The sequence below is a fragment of the Fistularia commersonii genome, chromosome 6, assembly GCF_037954325.1.
Source record: "Fistularia commersonii isolate RoL2024-O1a breed Wild chromosome 6, RoL_Fcom_v1.0, whole genome shotgun sequence".
NCBI classification, from domain to species: domain Eukaryota; kingdom Metazoa; phylum Chordata; class Actinopteri; order Syngnathiformes; family Fistulariidae; genus Fistularia; species Fistularia commersonii.
In genome coordinates this window covers 2,035,251-2,055,500 of record NC_141289.1, presented here as the reverse complement: position 1 = coordinate 2,055,500, position 20,250 = coordinate 2,035,251, and the positions used below count along the sequence as shown (strand labels likewise).

The window sequence follows — 20,250 nt, the reverse complement described above, 5'->3', positions numbered from 1 at the left end:
TTTCTCAGTGAACATCAATCAGTGCTTCAGAAAGCAATCAATCACTTTTCAGTGATTTTTTTTTTTTTTTTTTTTTTTTTTTTTGTTTTTATGTCTGAGCCTCTACGCTTGGAAGCTCCTCATGTGTGTGTGTGTGTGTGTGTCAACAGCCTTTTTTTTTTTCTCTCAGTGAACATCGATCAGTGCTTCAGAAAGCAATCAATCACTTTTCAGTGATTTTTTTTTTTATTTATTTTTTGTTTGGTTTTATGTCTGAGCCTCCACGCTTGGAAGCTCCTCCTCCGTGTGTGTGTGTGTGTGTGTGTGTGTGTGTGTGTGTGTGTGTGTGTGTGTGTGTGTGTGTGTGTGTGTGTGTGTGTGTGTGTGTGTGTGTGTGTGTGTGTGTGTGTGTGTACACAATCTCCACGGATATTAAGCGCACACATACAGAGGCTCCTCTTCTTCTTCTCTTTCTCATTTCCCTCTTTTCCTCCACCTCTTCTTCTCCTTCCCACTCATTTCTCTTTCTTCCTCTTTTCTTCTCCACTTTCTCCTCATTTCCCTCTTTTTCATCATCCTTCTCATCCTCTTTCTCCTCTTCTTCCTCATTTCCCTTTTCCTCCTCATCTGCTTGCCTCTTCTCTTCCTCCTTTCTTTTCTTCCTCATTTCCCTCTTTTCCACATCTTCTTTTCCTCCTCATCCACTTGCCTCTTCTCTTCCTCATCTTTTCTTCTCATCTTCCTCCAGGCAACGTCTTCCTCCTCATTTCCCTCTTGCACATCCTTCTCCTCATCCACCTCTTCCTCCTTTTCGTTCTCCTTTTCTTTTCTTCATTTCCCTCTTTTCCACATCTTCTTTTCCTCCTTCTCATCCACTTGCCTCTTTTCTTCTCATCCTCTTCCTCCTCATTTCCCTCTTTTTCCGCATCTTCTCATCCTCTTCCAATGTTTCCTTCCTCTTGTTCCTCCTCATTCTCTTCTCCTCACCCACCTTCCTCTTCTTCTCTTCCTCTTTATTTTCTTCCTCATTTCCTTCTTCTCCGCTTGCCTCTTCCCTTCCTTCTTCTCATTTCCCTCTTTTCCACATCCTTCTCATCATCTTCTCCTCATCCACCTCTTCCTCTTCTTCCCACTCATTTCCCTCTTTTTCCGCATCCTCTTCCTATTTTCCCCTCTTCTCTTCTTCTTATCCCCCTCTTCTTTTATTCTCTTCCTCATTTCCCTTTTTTTTTCCACATCCTTCTCTTCTCATCCCTATTTTTCTCTTCTTCTTCTTCCTCCTCTCCTTCCCGCCTCCTGGAAGTACCCGGATGAAGCTGCGGTTCCTCGCGGATCTTTGTTGCCGGAAGTGACGAGAGCAGGAAAGTGTTAATTCCACGGCCGTGGGGGTTCCGGAGTCCAGACTCCACGACCGGAACCGCCGGTACCGGTAACCACGGGTGGCCGCCGCTCGTCTTCACACCCGGATGAGGAGCTTCCGGCCGCGGACCGGAAATACAGACACCGTTTCCGGTCCGATTTCCGCGCCACCGTCAATCTGGTTTGTAATTTTTTCCCCCTCTTCATAAATAATGTTTTTTTTTTTATTCACACCTTATTGGTCACATTGTATTTTTGTGAAAATATGTTAATTCCGGATCGATTTATTAAAATGATTTTCAACCGAAACACGCAGTTCCCGTTGTGGCCACTAGGGGGCGCCAAAGAACTCCTAAAGGCATCAATTTTGGACCAACTAGTGTTTGGGGTTTTTTTTTTCTTCTTTTTCATCCAAACGGAGCATCTCGTCGAAGCCACTTGGCGTCTGGACGCTTTCACTCACTCATTCTTCTCAAACTGCATTCAAGATCACGCCGGGACTGGAGCTTTATCTTTGCATCTGAACCTGAAACCAGGTTTTTTTTTCTTTATTTGTTTTTTTTTTTTTTTTTTTTTTAATAAGAATCCCAGCTTCCGGTAAAATGTCTGACCTTCGGGTGTCCGCCCGACGGCCTGCTGCTCTCCGCTCCGCCGCTGGGATTTTATGAAAATATCCTCTTTAAAAAGTGAGTAACCGTTCCACGGATGATGATATTTCAGGGTTATTTACATTTTGTAGGAGTTGAAGCTGCACGAGACCCGATATTTTGACGACTAGCACTGCTAAGGATGACTTATTTGGACCAGGTGATTGAACCTGGTGACCCCGAGTCCAGGATAAGTGGAATAGAGCATGAATTAATTAATAAAAAAAAAAAAAAAAAGACAGATGAGACCACATTCAGGTGAGAAATATTATAAAAAATTTTAAAAAAATCTCATTTCCAGGCGTTGGAAAGTCAAAGAATCCTGGAACGAACCTTCGGAGAAACAAATCCTGGAAACCCGCTGCAGGTGATAAGAATATGGAGGACGGCAGATGTTATCAATGTGTGTGTGTGTGTGTGTGTGTGTTTACGTCCCAGGTGTTCTTCTTTTTGAGAATATGCTGCCGGAGATCTTCTCCCCGGTGACGTTCCTCCTCCTCATCTCCACGGCGCTGAACGCCATGTACTGTGAGTTCTTTCTTTTTTTTTGTCCCGCTGGGTTTCGAACGGCGTTGTCAAGCAGGGAAACCTGGGTTCGTTCCCAAACGAAGCGTTCACTTCGAACTTTTTAGGTAAAAAGTTAGTTTTATCCAGCAAGATCAACCATGTGCCCAAGAAAGTAATTCATCCATCCATTCATTCATTCTCGATTCCGCTTTCTTTGCATTAAGTGTTGTGGCGAGGGTGAGTTGAGATTGGGCCAATCACAGGGCCCCATTCTGAGGCGTACAACCATTCACCCTCTCATTCACGAGTCATTTTGAGACGTTCCTTGTTCAGTCATGTGTCATTCAGTCATTCACTTATTATAGAGACAGACTCATTCATTCATTCACTTACGAGTCATAGATGCAAATCGATTCGCTCACTCATTCATTCACGCGTTGGACAGAAAAGCAACCGTTAACTCATTCATCCAAAATTCACTCCAAAATCATGACTCATTTTCCCTCCTGGTACTCTTCCTTGTAGTGTTGGGCAGGCAAACTATGACCTGCTGATTGCAGGGAAGCAAGACATGTATGACATGGATTCTCATAACAAGAAATTCTGGATGCACTCAATGGTACGTTTGAACGGATCAGTTGCTGAATCACTGGGGCTAATGATTCGAATCTTCTTCTGAATCAGGAGTCTGAGGTCTCTAACAACGCCTTTCCTTTCATTCTGGCTGCTGTTTTACCGCACCTGTCACTTTTTCCACCCTTTCCAACCTCTTTACAAGTGTTTCTTCACCTCTTCCCCACCTTCTCCAATGCTCTGGGCTGTGGACCCCAAGTACTTCAAACCCTCCACCTTCTTTATCTCCTTTCCCTTTAGCCTCTGGGTTACCCTCGGATCCCTCTGATTCACACGCATGTATTTTTTTTTCCATTCCTTGCCTTTCCAGGACATACCTCCACCTCTCACTACAGATCTTGTCATCTGCAAACATCATGGTCCATGGAGATTCCTGTTTGACCTCGTCTCTCAGCCTGTCCATCACCTCTGCAAACAAGAAAAGGCTCAGAACTGATCCCTATGCCCTCCCAGGTCCACCTTGTATTCCCCTGTCTCACCTATGTCACACCTCACCACTGTTTCACAGCTGGCATACATGTCCTGCCCCACTCCAACACACTTCACCTCTTCATCCAGCTTTGGTTCCTCACCTTGCACCCAGTTGTTTGCTTGTTCCAGATCTACAAAGGGACAATGCAGCTCCATCAAAATGGCAATAACTCTAAACTTGAGGAGTCTGGGGAGAATTTGGTGATTCAGCTTCAATTTTCCTTCCAAGAAAGAGTGTCATGCGAAGCTTCTGCGGCCTGATTGTGCTCATAATCGGACAAAACGTCAGCGGTTATTGCGTTGCCAAAAAGCAGCGATGACGCGGGACATGAAGCAGCAGATGATTGATGCTCCTCTGATGGACGGATTTTTTTGAAGTATCTAAGCTTCTTATTTTCTGATACGCCAAAACATTTCTAAATGTCTAAATGAATGAGTGAATGGTTGTATGTCTCATTATGACGTGAATGAATGAGCGAATCTTGTATGTTTGCAGTATGATGTGAATCGTATATCATATGACATAAATGAATGATTGTATTTTTCTATAATGTGAATAAATGAGTGATTTGTTGGGTGTCTTTATAACATGTAAATGAATGAGTGAATGGTTTCTGGTCTATATGACACGTGAATGAATGGGTGACATTGTATGTTTGCAATATGATGTGAATCGTATGTCTACATGAATGGTTGTATGTTTCTTTAACATGTTAATGAATGAATGAATGGTTGTATGTTTCTATTACATGTGAATGAATGCTTGTATGTTTCTATAACATATGAATGAATGAATGAATGTATGTTTCTCTAACATGTGAATGAATGACTGAATGGTTGTATGTTATGATAACATGTGAATGAATGGTTGTATGTTTCTATAACATATGAATGAATGAATGAATGTATGTTTCTCTAACATGTGAATGAATGACTGGTTGTATGTCTCTATTACATGTGAATGAATGGTTGTATGTTTCTCTAACATGTGAATGAATGAATGTATGGTTGTATGTTTCTATAACATGTGAATGAATGGTTGTATGTTTCTCTAACATGTGAATGAATGACTGAATGGTTGTATGTTTCTATTACATGTGAATGAATGGTTGTATGTTTCTATAACATATGAATGAATGAATGAATGTATGTTTCTCTAACATGTGAATGAACGACTGAATGGTTGTATGTTTCTCTAACATGTAAATGAATGACTGAATGGTTGTATGTTTCTATAACATGTGAATGAATGGTTGCATGTTTCTATAACATGTGAATGAATGGTTGTATGTTTCTATTACATGTGAATGAATGGTTGTATGTTTCTCTAACATGTGAATGAATGATTGTATGTTTCTATAACATGTGAATGAATGGTTGTATGTTTCTATAACATGTGAATGAATGGTTGTATGTTTCTATAAAATATGAATGAATGAATGGTTGTATGTTTCTATTACATGTGAATGAATGGTTGTATGTTTCAAGAACATGTTTTGTATGAATGGAATTTTGTATTTTTTAGAAGATGTGAATGAAATTACAGGTGAATGAATGAGCAAATGTACATGAAGTGAGTGAAGGGTTGTTTATCTTTATGACAAATGAATGAATGAATGAATGAATTGTGTCTCTACACTAAGTGCACAATTATTGCTGTATTTAATTTTGTTATTTTACAACCACAGCTCTCCTGGTCAATCCAAAATGTGAACAAACCTGAATATTAAAGTAGTAAAAGTGACATTGTGAGTATCTATTAACTATAAGTGTGCAGAATTATTATAGAAAAACAAAGATTTTCCCATTTCTTTGTTTATTTTCACCTGTTTAAGCATGACTGATCAACAAACTCAACATTTCCTTCTTAAGGACGACCAAAACATTGTCAAAAAGGGTTTAAATCAGGTGAAGAAGGCGTTCATGTCATTAGTTTTTCATTTTCAAGTCCTTTACCGTCCAGACGTGCAGTGCAGCTGGCATACATGTCCTGCCCCACTCCAACACAATTCACCTCTTCATCCAGCTTTGGTTCCTCACCTTGCACCCAGTTGTATGCTTGTTCCAGATCTACAAAGGGACAATTCAGCTCCATTAAAATGGCAATAACTCTAAACTTGATGAGTCTGGGGTGAATTTGGTGATTCAGCTTCAATTTTCCTTCCAAGAAAGAGTGTCATGCGAAGCTTCTGCGGCCTGATTGTGCTCATAATCGGACAAAAACAAAGATTTTTCCATTTCACTTGTTTATTTTCACCTGTTAAAGCGTAACTGATCAACAAACTCAACATTTCCTTCTTAAGAACGACCAAATCGTCGTCAAAAAGGGTTTAAATCAGGTAAAGAAGGCGTTCATGTCATTCGTTTTTCATTTTCAAGTCCTTTACCGTCCAGACGTGCAGTGCAGTCCTTCCATACTTGTGCTAAAACCTCGTCTTGCATAAAAATCAATCTTCTTGACTGAACCGCTGCTTGAAGGCACATTCCTCGCGACCCTGTTGATTATTTGCAACGAAACATTTGATGGTTCTGAAAGACGGTTAAATCTCTTTTCTTTTGGTCAATTTTTCCCCGAGGAAACGGAACTACCTAAAAATTAAGCGCTCCTATTGGTTGTATAAATCACACAAATACACATCACATGATGCGCATCAAATACAACAAGCATTTAAGATTAAATCGGAAATGAAGTATAAAACGATATGATGTGAATGAATGAGTGAATTAGTTGTATGTCCTTATATGGTAATGAACGAGTGAATGTTATATGTCTATATGTGTGAATGAATGGTTGAAAGTCCTTAAATGACACAAATGAATGAGTGAATTTTTTGTCTGACATGGATGAATGAGTGAATTATTCGTATGTCCTTTTATGATAATGAATGAGTGAATTGAATGAATGAGTGAATTTTGTCTCTATATGACGTCAATGAATGAGTGAATTAGTCGTATGTCCTTAAATAATAATGAATGAGTGAATTTCGTCCCTACACGACGTCAATGAATGAGTGATTTTTTTATCTCTATGATTTGAATGAATGAGTGAATTTGTCTTTGTGACGCGAATGAAAAAATGAAAGATTATACATCTGCATTTTTTTGTCTCAATACGACGTGAATGAATGAGTGAATTTTATGTGTCCCCAAGGCATGAATGAATGAATGAGTGAATGGTTGTCTGTCAGGATATGATGTAAATGAATGAGTGAATCAGTCGTATGTCCTTATATGATAATGAATGAGTGAATGTTGTATGTCTTTGTGAATGAATGAGTTAATTTTGTCTTTATGACGTCGATGAATGAGTGAATTTTGTCTATGATGTGAATGAGCGAGTGAATGGTTGTACATCTGCATTTTTTATCTTAATACCAAATGAATGGATTAGTGATTTTTTTGTCTATGATGTGAATGAATGAGTGAATTAGTTGTATGTCCTTAAATGATGATGAATGAGTGAATGGTTGTACATTTCTATGTCTTGAATGAATGAGTGAATTTTGTCTCTTTAAGACGTGAATGAATGAGTGAGTGGTTAAAAGTCCTTATATGACACAAATGAACAAGTGAATTTTTTGTCTACGACGTGGATGAACGATTGAATGGTTGTTTGTCTTAATATGGTCTTAATGAATGAGTGAATGTTGTGTGTCTATTTGATGTCGATGAATAGTGAATTTTTTATCTCTATGAAGTGAATGAATGAGTGAATGGTTGTAGATGTTTTTGTCGCCATACGACATGAATGAATGAGTGATTTTTTTTGGTCTTTATATGATCTTAATGAATGAGTGAATGGTTGTTTGTCTTTATATGATTTTAATAAATGGGTGAATTTTGTGTGTCCCCAAGACATGAATGATTTACTGAATGGTTGCATGTTGCGATATGACGTGAATGAATGAGTGAATTAGTCGTATGTCCTTATATGATAATGAATGAGTGAATGTTGTATCGCTAAATGTGTGAATGAATGAGTGAATTTCATCTCTACATGACGTCAATGAATGAGTGACTTTTTTATCTCTATGATTTGAATGAATGAGTGAATGGTCGTAGATCTCTATTTGACTTGAATGAACGAATGATTTTGTCTTTTTGACGCGAATGAAAAAATGAAAGATTATACATCTGCATTTTTTTTGTCTCAATACGACGTGAATGAATGAGTGAATTTTTTGTCTATGACGTGGATGAATGAGTGGATGGTTGTTTGTCTTTATATGATGTTAATGAATGAGTGAATTTTGTGTGTCCCCAAGACATGAATGAATGAATGAGTGAACGGTTGTCTGTCAGGATATGATGTAAATGAATGAGTGAATTAGTCGTTTGTCCTTATATGATAATGAATGAGTGAATGTTGTATGTCTATATGTGTGAATGAATAAGTGAATTTCATCTCGATATGACGTCGATGAATGAGTGAATTTTTTGTCACCATATGATGTGAATGAACGAGTGAATGGTTATACATCTGCATTTTATGTCACCATACGACATAAATGGATGAGTGAATTTTTCTGTCCATGACATGGATGAATGAGTGAATGTTTTTTGGTCTTTATGTGATGTTAATGAATGAGTGAAAGTTGTTCGTCGCGATATGACGTGAATGAATGAGTGAATTAGTCATCTGTCTTTATATGCTAATGAATGAGTGAATGTTGTATCGCTAAATGTGTGACTGAATGAGTGAATTTCATCTCTATATGACGTCAATGAATGAGTGATTTTTTTATCTCTGTGATATGAATGACTGAGTGAATGGTTTTAGATCTCTATATGACTTGAATGAATGAATGAATTTGTCTCTTTGACGCTTATGAACGAGTGAATGACTATACATCTGCATTTTTTGTCTCAATACCTCATGAATGGATTAATGAATTTTTTGTCTATGACATGGATGAATGAGTGAATGGTTGTTTGTCTTTATATGATGTTAATGAATGAGTGAATTTTGTGTGTCCCCAAGACATCAATGAATGAATGAGCGAATGGTTATACATCTCTATATGACTTGAATGAATGAGTGAATTTTTTCTCTTTAAGACGTGAATGAACGGTTGAAAGTCCTTATATGACACAAATGAACTAGTGAATTTTTTTTCTCTATGACATGGATGAACGATTGTTTGTCTTTATATGACTTGAGTGAATGCGTGAATTTTGTCTCCTTATGACGTAAATGAATGAGCGAATGTTTTTTGGTGTTTATATGATTCTAATGAATGAGTGAATTTTGTGTGTCCCCAAGACATGAATGAATGAGTGAATGGTTGTACATCTCGATATGATGTTGATGACTGATAGAATTTTTTGTCGCTCTATGACATAAATGGTTGTTTGTCTTTATATGATTTTAATGAATGGATGAATTTTGCATGTCCCTTTTGACATGAATGAATGGTTGTATAAGCGATGGACTACAGAACGGTCCAGGTGGACCCTCGTCTCTCGCCCAGTAAGATCGCCTCCAGCCCCTCTTGTGACCGTGACAACAGATAACGAATGAATAAATTAATACATTTGATATAAACGTAAAAGAAAGAGCGAAGGTTGCTCTGAATAAGATTTTCAAAAAATGAATTAAACATTTCTCATGTCAGTTTTTTTTTTTTTGAGAATCCTAACCTTTTGAAGAAACGAGCCTCGACTTCAAACAGAAGCGCGACCGCAAACTACAGGGCTAATCATGGCTTTTAGAGCAAAGAGAACAAAGAACGACTCGCGTTAAAAGGACTTTTTGAAGCTGAGCAAAGCACAATGCACCGATGCAGCGAGGTCACGCCGAGGATCCATTACCTCGGCTAATCCTCTAAGCATCTTCAGCGATGAGGTGTGCCTCGGGTGCGAGATGAGGACATCTTGAGGGAGGATTCGTTGTACCTTCGTAGCTCTGGACATAGCATACAACTGGGTGCAAGGAGAAGAACCATGGTTGAAGGAATAAGTCTGGAGTGGTGCAGGACATGTATGCCAGCTGTGAGACAGTGGTGAGGTGTAACGGAAGAGTTCACGGGGGAGGTGGGACTACATCAGGGATCAACTCTGAGCCCCTTCATGTTTGTGACAGACAGGTTTTCAGGTTGGAGGTTAGACAAGAATCTCAACAGGTTGTTTACAGATGACACTGCGATCTATATTGAGAGCAGGGGACAGGTGGAGGAACATCTACAGAGGAGTGAAAGTTAGCCACAGCAAGGGTACATGGGTGTGAAGGAGAGGAACTCATGTGGAACCATGAGGCTACAGGGGCTGGAGATGATCAAGTTGGAGGTGTGCCTCAGGGGCGACAGGAGGACAGGACATCAAGTTCAAAGTTTAATTGCCATCCTGAGGGAGGATTTATTGTACCTTTGTAGCTCTGGAAATAGTATGCAACTGGATGCAAGGTTAAGAACCACGGTTGAAGGAATTAGTCTGGAGTGGCGCAGGACATGTATGCCAGCTGTGCGACAGTGGTGGGGTGTGTCGGAGGAGTTCATGGACGAGGTTGGACTACATCAGAGATCAACTCTGAGCCCCTTCATGTTTGTGACGGACGGGTTTTCAGATTGGAGGTTGGACAAGAATCTCAATGTGTTGTTTGCAGATGACACTGCGATCTATATTGAAAGCAGGGAACAGCTGGAGGAACATCTACAGAGGTGGAGGTGTGACCTGGAAAGGACAGGAGTGAAGGTTAGCTGCTGCAAGGCTACATGGGTGTGAATGATGTGTGGTCTGAGGAGGTTTATGGATTGAGGGAAAGAGGACAGGAAGTTAGCCGGTGTGAAGAGGGTTCGATGGAGGAAGCTGATTGGCTGATTTGTTACCGCGGGATATCAGGTGCTGTTGGTAAGGAAGTTACATTACATTTTCACCTTTGCACGCCGAGCCCTCCATCCTACTTAGCTGTTAGCCAGGGAAAAAGCAAATTACACCAAACCTCATTTTACTCCAAGACAATGAAGTTTAATAGTTATAGCATCACATAGCTAAACAGCACTAGCCAATGGGGCAAATAAAGTTTGTAAATAAATTGCCTCTTGCAAACATGTTTTTTTTTTTTTTTTTTTTTTTAATTTGCACGACTTCCAGCCATGCGCGAGACCACAGGGCTCAGCAGCTTTGTTGCCATAGTAACCAAGTAAAAATGCAAAAACTCCGATGGACTTCTGCATAAACTGGGCTTCAATCACCTCTTAATTTATTTATTTTTTTCACCTTCTTCAAAACATTTCCTGTGTAAAAAAAAAGGGATTTGTCTTTTTTTTTCACACCGTTTGGACTTGCAATGCAGGGGAAAAAACAAAGTTTCAATGACTACAGTCTAATAAGGTTCCGGCCATGTTGTTGCCATGACAACATTGCCACCCTATGTTACATGGCAGCCAAGGTAGCTGTACTCTGCCCCCCTTCATTGGAAAACCGGAAAGCTTGAGACTCAAAAAAAAAAAAAAAAAAAAGCGATTTATTCTCCACACATGTTGGTCGGTAATGAGGCGAGGATGCTCTCCAAGTGCATCCCGAGCCTTCGATTGCGGGTTAATTGGCGGAGAACTGAAGTTTCTGGGCGGTCCTACAGCGGAGCATACATGTCATTATCCCACATTCCCAAAGCGCAATCATGCCTTCATTGTGATGGGTCGATGCCGCCGTGCACAGCTGCATATTGCGCTTCTTTTTTTCCCCCTTTAAACGCTTTTAAGGTTTAATTTAACTTGTGGAGGCAGGAGGAGAAGCCGATGTGGCTGAGGATGAAATGTAAATATGTGCCGGAGTCGTGACCCGAGTGGCAACCGACTGAGCCATGGCCGATAAGATTGTTTATCGAGCTAAGTTGGGTTTTATTTATGTGGCGCCAAATAAATGATCTCTTACTAGCCACCTTTTTTGAGCCCTGACACATATTTTATATTTAAAAAATTACACGAATAAAACTGTTCTCAATTTACTTAATCCGTTTGAAATCGAATGTATCTAATAGCCGTGGCTTTGTGGAGTTGCAATGCGAATTTCCCACTGATGTGCCACTTTTCCAGAACGCTTTTTTTCAACGTCTGCAAACAAGTCATCAATACGGCTGGAAATGTTATTATTTAAGAGCGGGTGATTTCTTTAAAAGCCGAGTTTTTCTTCCAGGCGGGTAGTATTAAGTTGTCATTTAGCAATGAGTTGTAGCCTGGTATCTCTCGGCAGTTGGGAAACACTGTTGTAAGTAAGAACAGTCACGCTAACAGCATGCTAATAGCTGATCATACAACAGTAGCTTTAATATTCATAGCAGCGATAACAACGGGGGCTGCTGCAGGGGACCAAGCCACGCCCCCTGGGAGCCTGACCAATCAGAGAGTCCATGGACTTAAAGGATTGAGAGGTGCATCATTGGATACCCCCCCCCAGGCTAAGCCTACGGAAACAACACTCTGGGTTAGCTTAGCGCTAACTATAAGCCATACCTGTCAAACTCAAGGTTCGCATCATTTTATGTAGCCTGAGTGTCTTAAAATAAATAAGACATGTTGCCCACGAAGTGACTGCATGCTACCATTAGCTTGTTGTGTATCCACAGCAACCCCATAATGTCCAGGAAGAGAAAAGTTGTTGCAGATGGAAGGGTGTTTCAAGAAAGATGGGAAGGCCGATAAATGTTTGTGCTACGAGGAGAAAAAAACATCTTTGGCAGCATCGGTTGTCAAAGAGTACAATCTACGTTAGCATTTTGACACCAAACATGGAGATAAGTATGCCAAAGTTAGCCTTCCAGAAAAACAATCATGTTAGCGTCATTTAGCATGAAGGAGTAGTTCCATTTATTTTACATTACATTTGGTTACATTTATACTGATACTGTTGCATGTGGTCCTTCGAGGGCTGTTATGCTAATGTGGCCCTCGGTGAAAAATAGTTTTACACCCAGAGGTTGTCCAACTCCCGGATGGAGATTGGATGATGGTTCTGTAGAAGATTAGCTGGGTAACTAAATGCTCACGCTCCCATTTTTACTCTTAGAGTTTCTAGGGAGCAGGATAGGCATACCGGAGTCCTTGCGCATTTACGTACAACATGGGTGAGTTGTGAAGTACAAAGTTGAAATAAATATTTGCAGTGAATGCAGATTAAGGTGGCAAGGTGTTTCTTCTGCTCTGAGCTGCAGCTGGAGAACCTGCATGTTGCGTTCTCATTGCTCAGGACGTCTTCTTTGGCACACTGGTGGAAGTTGACGAGGAGTTTCTTTGGGAGTCCAATAGTGCTGAGGGTCCGCAGGACCAGGAGTCTCTTCTGGTGTTCGACAAGGTGCTTAAATCTCCTCATGTCTTCTCTGTGAGTAGCTCCTTCATCTTGTTTCCATTGAGGAGAAGGTCATTGTGCCGACACCAGGATGTGAGGGGCCTGGACACTAGGCTACTCCGTTGCTCTTGGCAATAGGCGTGTCATCTATAAACTTGCAGATGTGGGTTGTGTTATGAGCATACCCGGCATGGTAGTGAATGGCAAGGCTAATAAGTTTAGCCAAATGCTATCATGCCTTTTCCATGGAATACCATTGGCCTTTTACCTCCTTAAAGGACCAGTGGCATTTAAATAAAAGTCCTGAACAAGACTACTTTAGAGAAATGCTTGCTTGACCCAAGATTCACACAGTGCAGCTCCATATTTGGGGATAGTTTATAAAGTTACCGTTCATTTAATTTTCAGTCACCTGTATTCTTTGCGGTTCATGAAACTCCTTCAGTGGCTTCCAGCAGGCAGCAGCTGGTGCAGCCCTATTGGTTGTCTCCGTGCTAACGTTAGGCCTCTTTAAAAAGTGTCAAGTGTGTAAACGTTTCCGAAGATTGCTTGTGTTTTTGCAGTCTGTGACTTTGACTGACTCATCGGAAACGCTACTGAATCAGATGAGTCGGGTCAACCAGTTCACTGACTCAAGTCAGAAGACTCACTTGAAATCCAACTGAATCAGATGAGCCGGTGCACTGATTCGAATCAGAGGACTCACTGAAAGTACTACTGAATCAGATGGTTGTGATCAACTAGTTCACTGATTCGAATCAGAGGACTCATTGGAAACACTACTGAATCAGATGGTTCAGGTGAACTAGTTCACTGACTCGAATCAGAGGATTCATCGGAAACACTACTGAATCAGATGAGTCGGGTCAACCAGTTCACTGACTTGATTCAGAGGACTCACTTGGAATCCAACTGAATCAGATAAGGCGGTTCAGCGGACTCACCCAAAACACTCCTGAATTAGATGGTTCAGGTGAACTGGTTCACTGACTCGAATCAGATGACTCACTTAAAACCCAACTGAATCAGATGATTTGGATGAGCCAGTTCACTGATTCGAATCAGAGGACTCACTTAAATCCCAACTGAATCAGGTGATTCGGGTGAGCCAGTTCACTGATTCGAATCAGAGGACTCACGTAAAACCAAACTGAATCAGATGATTCGGGTGAGCCAGTTCACTGATTCGAATCAGAGGACTCACTTAAATCCCAACTGAATCAGGTGATTCGGGTGAGCCAGTTCACTGATTCGAATCAGAGGACTCACTTAAACCCCAACTGAATCAGATGATTCGTGTGAACCATTGCACTTATTTGAGTCAGCTGACTCATTGAAAACCTTGGTGAATCATATGATTCAGACGATCTGGTTCACAAGTCAGCTGCTATAGTGACGCGACACATAATGCCTAAAACTCAGAGGGGAAAACAAATGGTAATCATTGTATGAGCAAGATTGGAACCTGTATCGGAAAATATCCCTTAAAAAGTACCGACTTGATTTGTTGCCACCTTGTATCCAATACAAGAATCTTCAGCAGTTGGGAAAAAAAGTCTCTTAGCAAAAGCTGAAAACTGACCCTCAGTTGCCGACCGAGTCCTTTCGATTCTTGTCTATAAGCCTGCGATAGGACGAAGCCAAGGACGAAGCGTTTTTACTGAAATTAAGGGGGTATTTTCAGAGTTATCTTGACCCAGCAGGACTAATGTGCTGTTTTTCACCGCCGGCAGCTGAAAGGAGCTGCAGCTGTGCCTTGAAATTGAATGGCGCTTTTCAAAGTCGCCAGATTCTTTCATACAGCAAGTTGTGTGCTGCCTCTTTCCTTTTAGTTTGGGGCTTTTGTTTTCAACGTTTGGTCACATCTAGGGTTCTAATGTTCCCAGCATAAGTCCAATGGTTTACATGCTAATATGAGATTTGTCTCTTTATGAAGGTTCTGAGTTGATTGTTGTTAAATCTTGTCGTGCTAAACAACAAGATTGATTTGACTTTTTCTTGAAGACGTTCTTCTTTGTCGGAGAGGCTTCTTCTGTTGTAACAGCCTATGGAGTTTTCAGTATAAACCTGCAGGGGTTGGTCCAAGTTAACGGGGCTTGAATTGTAAGGCTAACTGTTAGCCTCACAATTACCTCATCCAATAATGCTAAAAATTACCCTTGCAGTTACCTTTTCCAATATGGCTAGTAATTGCCCTGACCTATTCACATCGGGCAAATGATTAGCTGTATAGTTACCTATTTGAGGAAATGCTACCATTCGCCTTATCTTTACCCATTCAGATAAGGCTAATAATTAGCCATAGAGTTACCTATTCAGATATGGCTAATAATCATCTGTATAGTTACCTATTTGAGAAAATGCTAACAATTTGCCTTTACCTATTCAGAAAAGGCTAATAATTAGCCTTGCAGTTACAATTTCAGATAAGATTAATAATTAGCCGGAGAGCTACCTATTCATATAAGGCTAATAATTACCAATTCAAATTAAGCTAATGCTAATAATTAGCCTTACAGTTACCTCTTGCATAAGGTTAAGGATCAGCCCGACAGTTACCTGTTCAGTAAAGGCTAATAATTAGCCTTACAGTTACAAATTCAGATAAGGCTAATAATTAGCCTTACAGTTACAAATTCAGATAAGACCACCAATTAGCCGGAGAGCTACTTATTCAGATATGGCTAATAATTAGCTGTACAGTTAGCTATTTGAGAAAAGACTAATAATTTGCCTTATATTTACCTATTCAGAAAAGGCTAATAACTAGCCATAGAGCTACTGATTACAAAGGGGTTAATAATCAGCCATACAGTTACCTATTTAGATAAGAATGTTAATTACCTCGTCAAATGATGCTAATAATTACTGTTGTAGTTACCTTTTCCAATATGACGAGTAATTAGCCTTACAATTACCCATTGACATAAGGCTAATAATTAGCTGTATAGTTACCTATTTGAGGAAATGCTAACATTCACCCTATCTTTACCTATTTAGAAAAGGCTAATAATTAGCCGTAGAGTTACCTATTCAGATATGGCTACTGATTATCTGTATAGTTACCTATTTGAGAAAATGCTAACAATTCGCCTTTACCTATTCAGAGAAGGCTAATAATTAGCCATAGAGCCTCTGATTACAAAGGGGTTAATACAGTTACCTGTTTAGGTAAGACTGATAATTACTGAATCAAATTAAGCTAATGCTAATAATTAGCTTTACAGTTACCTCTTGCATAAGGTTAAGGATTAGCCCGACAGTTACCCATTCAGATTGGGATTTTCAGTAAGTACTTTAAGCCCTCGCTAAAACGCTGTTCACCTTTTGTGGCTTCACTTTTTCGATTTTTTTTTAGTGCAGTATGTTGTGTTCTGCATCGTAATTGGCTAAAGGATGGTAGACCAGTGTCAACAATCTCCGCACCTTGTCTCTGTATAGCTTTTGCCAATTTTACATTTGCAAAATTTTCTCTATGATAGAGTATTGTACCATATTGTACCATCAACATAGCCTAATTCAGGCTAGTTGCTACAAACAAATCACTCTTTAACATAACAACCCCTCTTGACTTTGACCAACGCCCAACCCCAGCACCAACAGTTAGCAAAAAATGCTAGCAAGACAATTGCGCCAATGGTTTGAACTTTGACTCTCCTTCTGCTCCCAGGTAAAGCCACCAGTGGTGGTGAAGGGCCCCTGCCAGTCGAGGGCCTCGAAGAGCTGTCCATTGGAGGCCTCAAGTCGGTGCTGGAGGGCTCCGGGTCGCCGGCCTTCGGCGCCACCATCATCATCATCATCACGGTCATCGTGTCCGGCAGCGCCTACCTGTGCTTCTTGAAATATGTTTGCGCCGGTTGCTGCAAACCCATGCAGGTGGCGCCGTCCGGGGACTCCGACCCGAACAAAGCCGAGGAGCAGGTGTAGAAGGGGGCTGTTCGGCGAGTGGCGCTTTCAACCGTAACCCCAAGGGTTCTGGACATGTATGCTGAGCTGAATCAATCAATCAAACGGCTGCCAGCTCTGCACGGAGATAAGCTGTTTGTCGGGAGCAGAGACAACGGACAACAAAAGGTTCTTTCTCCCAACGGCGGCCATTTAAAACCCATTTATAACACTCTTGGTCGCACAAACCCATCTGTCATGGATCCACTGGAGAAGCCTAAATATACACACAACATCTTACCACTTCAGTATTCTGCAGACCCTCGATGTTACCTTCTGGAAACACACATTCATCACCTTGTGGTTTCATAGTGCTTTGCGATGGGTTGCAGTCACCCAATCACCCACCAATGGTGGCAGAGGAGCCCACCAGACCATCAGGGGTTCAGTGTCTTGCCCAAGGAACACTTTTGCATGTAAACAGGAGGAGCCAAGGATTGAACCGCCAACTTTCCTTTTGGACAGCTGGCATTCTACTCACTGAGCCATGGTTGCCCCGCCTCTGGAAAAGGATTTCAGATGTGCCACTTACTTGTAAGGCCAACCGGAAGGTGGGTTAAAGGACATTTTGACCCACGAAATGGTTCCTGATGGACTTGTATGCTAGGTCACCCAGAAACAGTTGGGTCGTGGGTCATGTCCAAACGGTTGATGGTTCCCACTTGTATGCTCCCTTCATGGCTTTGGGGTTCAGAATTGGCCGAACGGAACTTCTAGGTGCAGACAGGGGGAGCAAGAACTGCCAACGTTCCTCTTGGATGGATGGTGTTCTAGGAACTGAGCGACAGCAAGAATTTTGTACACGGCACTTATAGGTAAGGTCGACCGGCAGGTGGCCCGGAATACATTTTGAACAGTGCAACGGTTCCCGATGGACTTGTGTGCTAGGTCACCCAGAAACAGTCGGGTTGAAGATCGTGTCCAAATGGTCGATGGTTCCCACTGCTCCCTTCGTGGCCTTGGGCTTCAGTATTGGCCGAACGGCACTTCTATGTGCAGACAGGAGAAGCAAGAACTGCCAACGTTCCTCTTGGGTGGATGGTGTTCTACCAACTGAGCCACAGCAAGAATTTTGTACACGGCACTTATAAGTAAGGACGACCGGCAGGTGGCCCGGAGTACGTTTTGAAAAGTGCAACGGTTCCCGATGGACTTGTATGCTAGGTCACCCAGAAACAGTTGGGTCGTGGGTCATGTCCAAACGATTGATGGTTCCCACTTGTATGCTCCCTTCATGGCCTTGGAGTTCAGAATTGGCCAAACGGAACTTCTAGGTGCAGACAGGGGGAGCAAGAACTGCCAACGTTCCTCTTGGATGGATGGTGCTCTACCAACTTAGCCACAGCAAGAATTTTGTACACTGCCCTTATAAGTAAGGTTGACCGGCAGGTGGCCTGAAGGACGTTATGAACCGTGCAACGGTTCCCGATGGACTTGTATGCTAGGTCACCCAGAAACCGTTTGACAAAGGTCATTTTCAACCGCTCTTGTGTTCCATTGCTGTAACATTCACCTGTTGACCCGCTGTGTGTACCACAATCAGGTAACGATTAAATTCCATGTCATGTCCAAATGGTAGATGGTCTCCACTTGTATGCTCCTTTCATCGCCTTGGGGTTCCAAAGTATTGCATAGCATCTTGGGGTTCAGGGGCTTGGCCCAATGTCATTTCAGAGGAAGAAGACGGAGGGGGATCAAGCAATCAACCATCTGATTGGGGAAGCCCCTTGCTAAGCCGCGGTAGCCAATGGAGGAGTGGACCGTGGATGATGCTTCTGCTTCGTTGGCATGGTATTTATAAGGTTTTCCTACATCACAGATCTTCTAAACTTGACCAACATTTACCCCTACACAGCTCCAAGTACCATTTATTGATGTTTTTTTTCTTTTCCCCCCTCTATTTGGCTCCAGATCTCGTATAGCCGCCCACTCCAAAGCTGCACCTGCCTCGCGTTAGCTACCATCGCCCACCTTCCCCGCAACTGACAAGTAGAATTACAACCAGCTGCCTGGGTTCTCCCCTTCCTTTTCTTCACGAGTTCTCTCCATGTTCTCCTGTCTGGATTCTCCGTCTTCCACTCACAGCTCATAACACGTGATTGGAACTCTTGCCTGACTCGTTCTAGGTTCTAAACTAGTATCCCTTTGGGTTCCTTCTATGTTGTTTCTCCTCATGTTCACCTTCCTGGTTTCTTTCCATGGACTCCTGCTTGGGTCCTCCACAGGACAGTCCAAAAACAAGTGGTCAGACCTCTCGCCTGACAAGTTCTAGGTTCTAAACCAGTGTTCTCCTGCTTGCGTTCCCTGCAGCTTCTCCGTCTTCCACCCGTATCCCAAAACCGGTGGTTGGAACTCCCACCTGCCGGGAAGAAGGATCTGGACTCCAACCCAGAGTTCTTTCCTTGTAGGTTTTTCTCCAGGTTCTTCTTCGTCCTCCCTCACTCCAAAAGCCATCAACAGGTTCACAGAAGACTTTAAAATTGTCTTTCACAGGGTGAATGGCTGTATGGTCGCCGTACCCCGACTCAGTGATTGACAGGTGCAGGTTTAGCCCCGCCTCTTTTCTGAACATCAGCCGGGATAGGAGGTACCGTGAATGAATGAACGGTAGATACCTTTTCCAAGCTGGAAAAGACCTTGTTGTTTTAAAAGTTCTCAGTGCGGCAACATTTTGGAAGTTTGTTCAAGTTAACGTCCAAACCAACGGCCCGAGGAAACTTATTCCGATGACACGAACTTGGTTTGGGCGAAGACATCGGCGCTTTCTCGCTAAGGTTTCAGTCACGGTTCGAAAAAAGAAACCTCAAGCTGGCATTTCGTACGAAATATCAGGCCTCTATCGGTCTTCTTCATCGCCTTACGGCGATTGTTCTGAGCTGTTGTGTTTTAAGGCAATATCACTGATTGCTGCCTGCCATACGAAATTCAGGGCAAAGTTGTGTGGGTGTTATATGTCATATAATGAAATAATTTTCTTCTGGAGGGAGAAAAGCATCCAAGAAATTCAATAATAAACATGATTTAAGCAATATTTAATATAAAAAGGATTAGATTCATGTTTAAAGCAACTTTTATGGCAATATCACTGATTGCTGCCTGCCATACAAAATTCAGGGCAAAGTTTATGTATATGTCATATGAAGAAATCATTTTCTTCTGGAGGGAGAAAAGTGTCCCAGAAATGCAATAATAAACATTATTTAAGCAATATTTAATATAAAAAGAATTAGTTTCATGTTTAGAGCAACTTTAACTGCAATATCACTGATTGCTGCCTGCCATACAAAATTCAGGGCAAAATTGGGGGGTGTTATATATCATATAATGAAATAATTTTCTTCTGGAAGGAGAAAAGTGTCCAAGAAATACAATAATAAACATTATTTAATAAAAAAAAAAGCATGTTTAAAGCAACTTTTATGGCAAT

General features: G+C 41.4%; 1 protein-coding gene across 1 annotated transcript; it reads left to right on the top strand.

Moving 5' to 3' along the window:
- The first annotated feature begins 375 nt into the window (after positions 1–375).
- Positions 376–18,400, top strand: LOC147233160 (uncharacterized). Its single transcript, XM_086147444.1, has 3 exons — positions 376–2,024; positions 2,424–2,513; positions 16,549–18,400. Exons 1-3 carry the CDS (start codon positions 2,003–2,005, stop codon positions 16,803–16,805), a joined length of 369 nt encoding a protein of 122 aa, XP_086003570.1. The 5' UTR covers positions 376–2,002; the 3' UTR covers positions 16,806–18,400.
- The last annotated feature ends 1,850 nt before the right edge of the window (positions 18,401–20,250 follow it).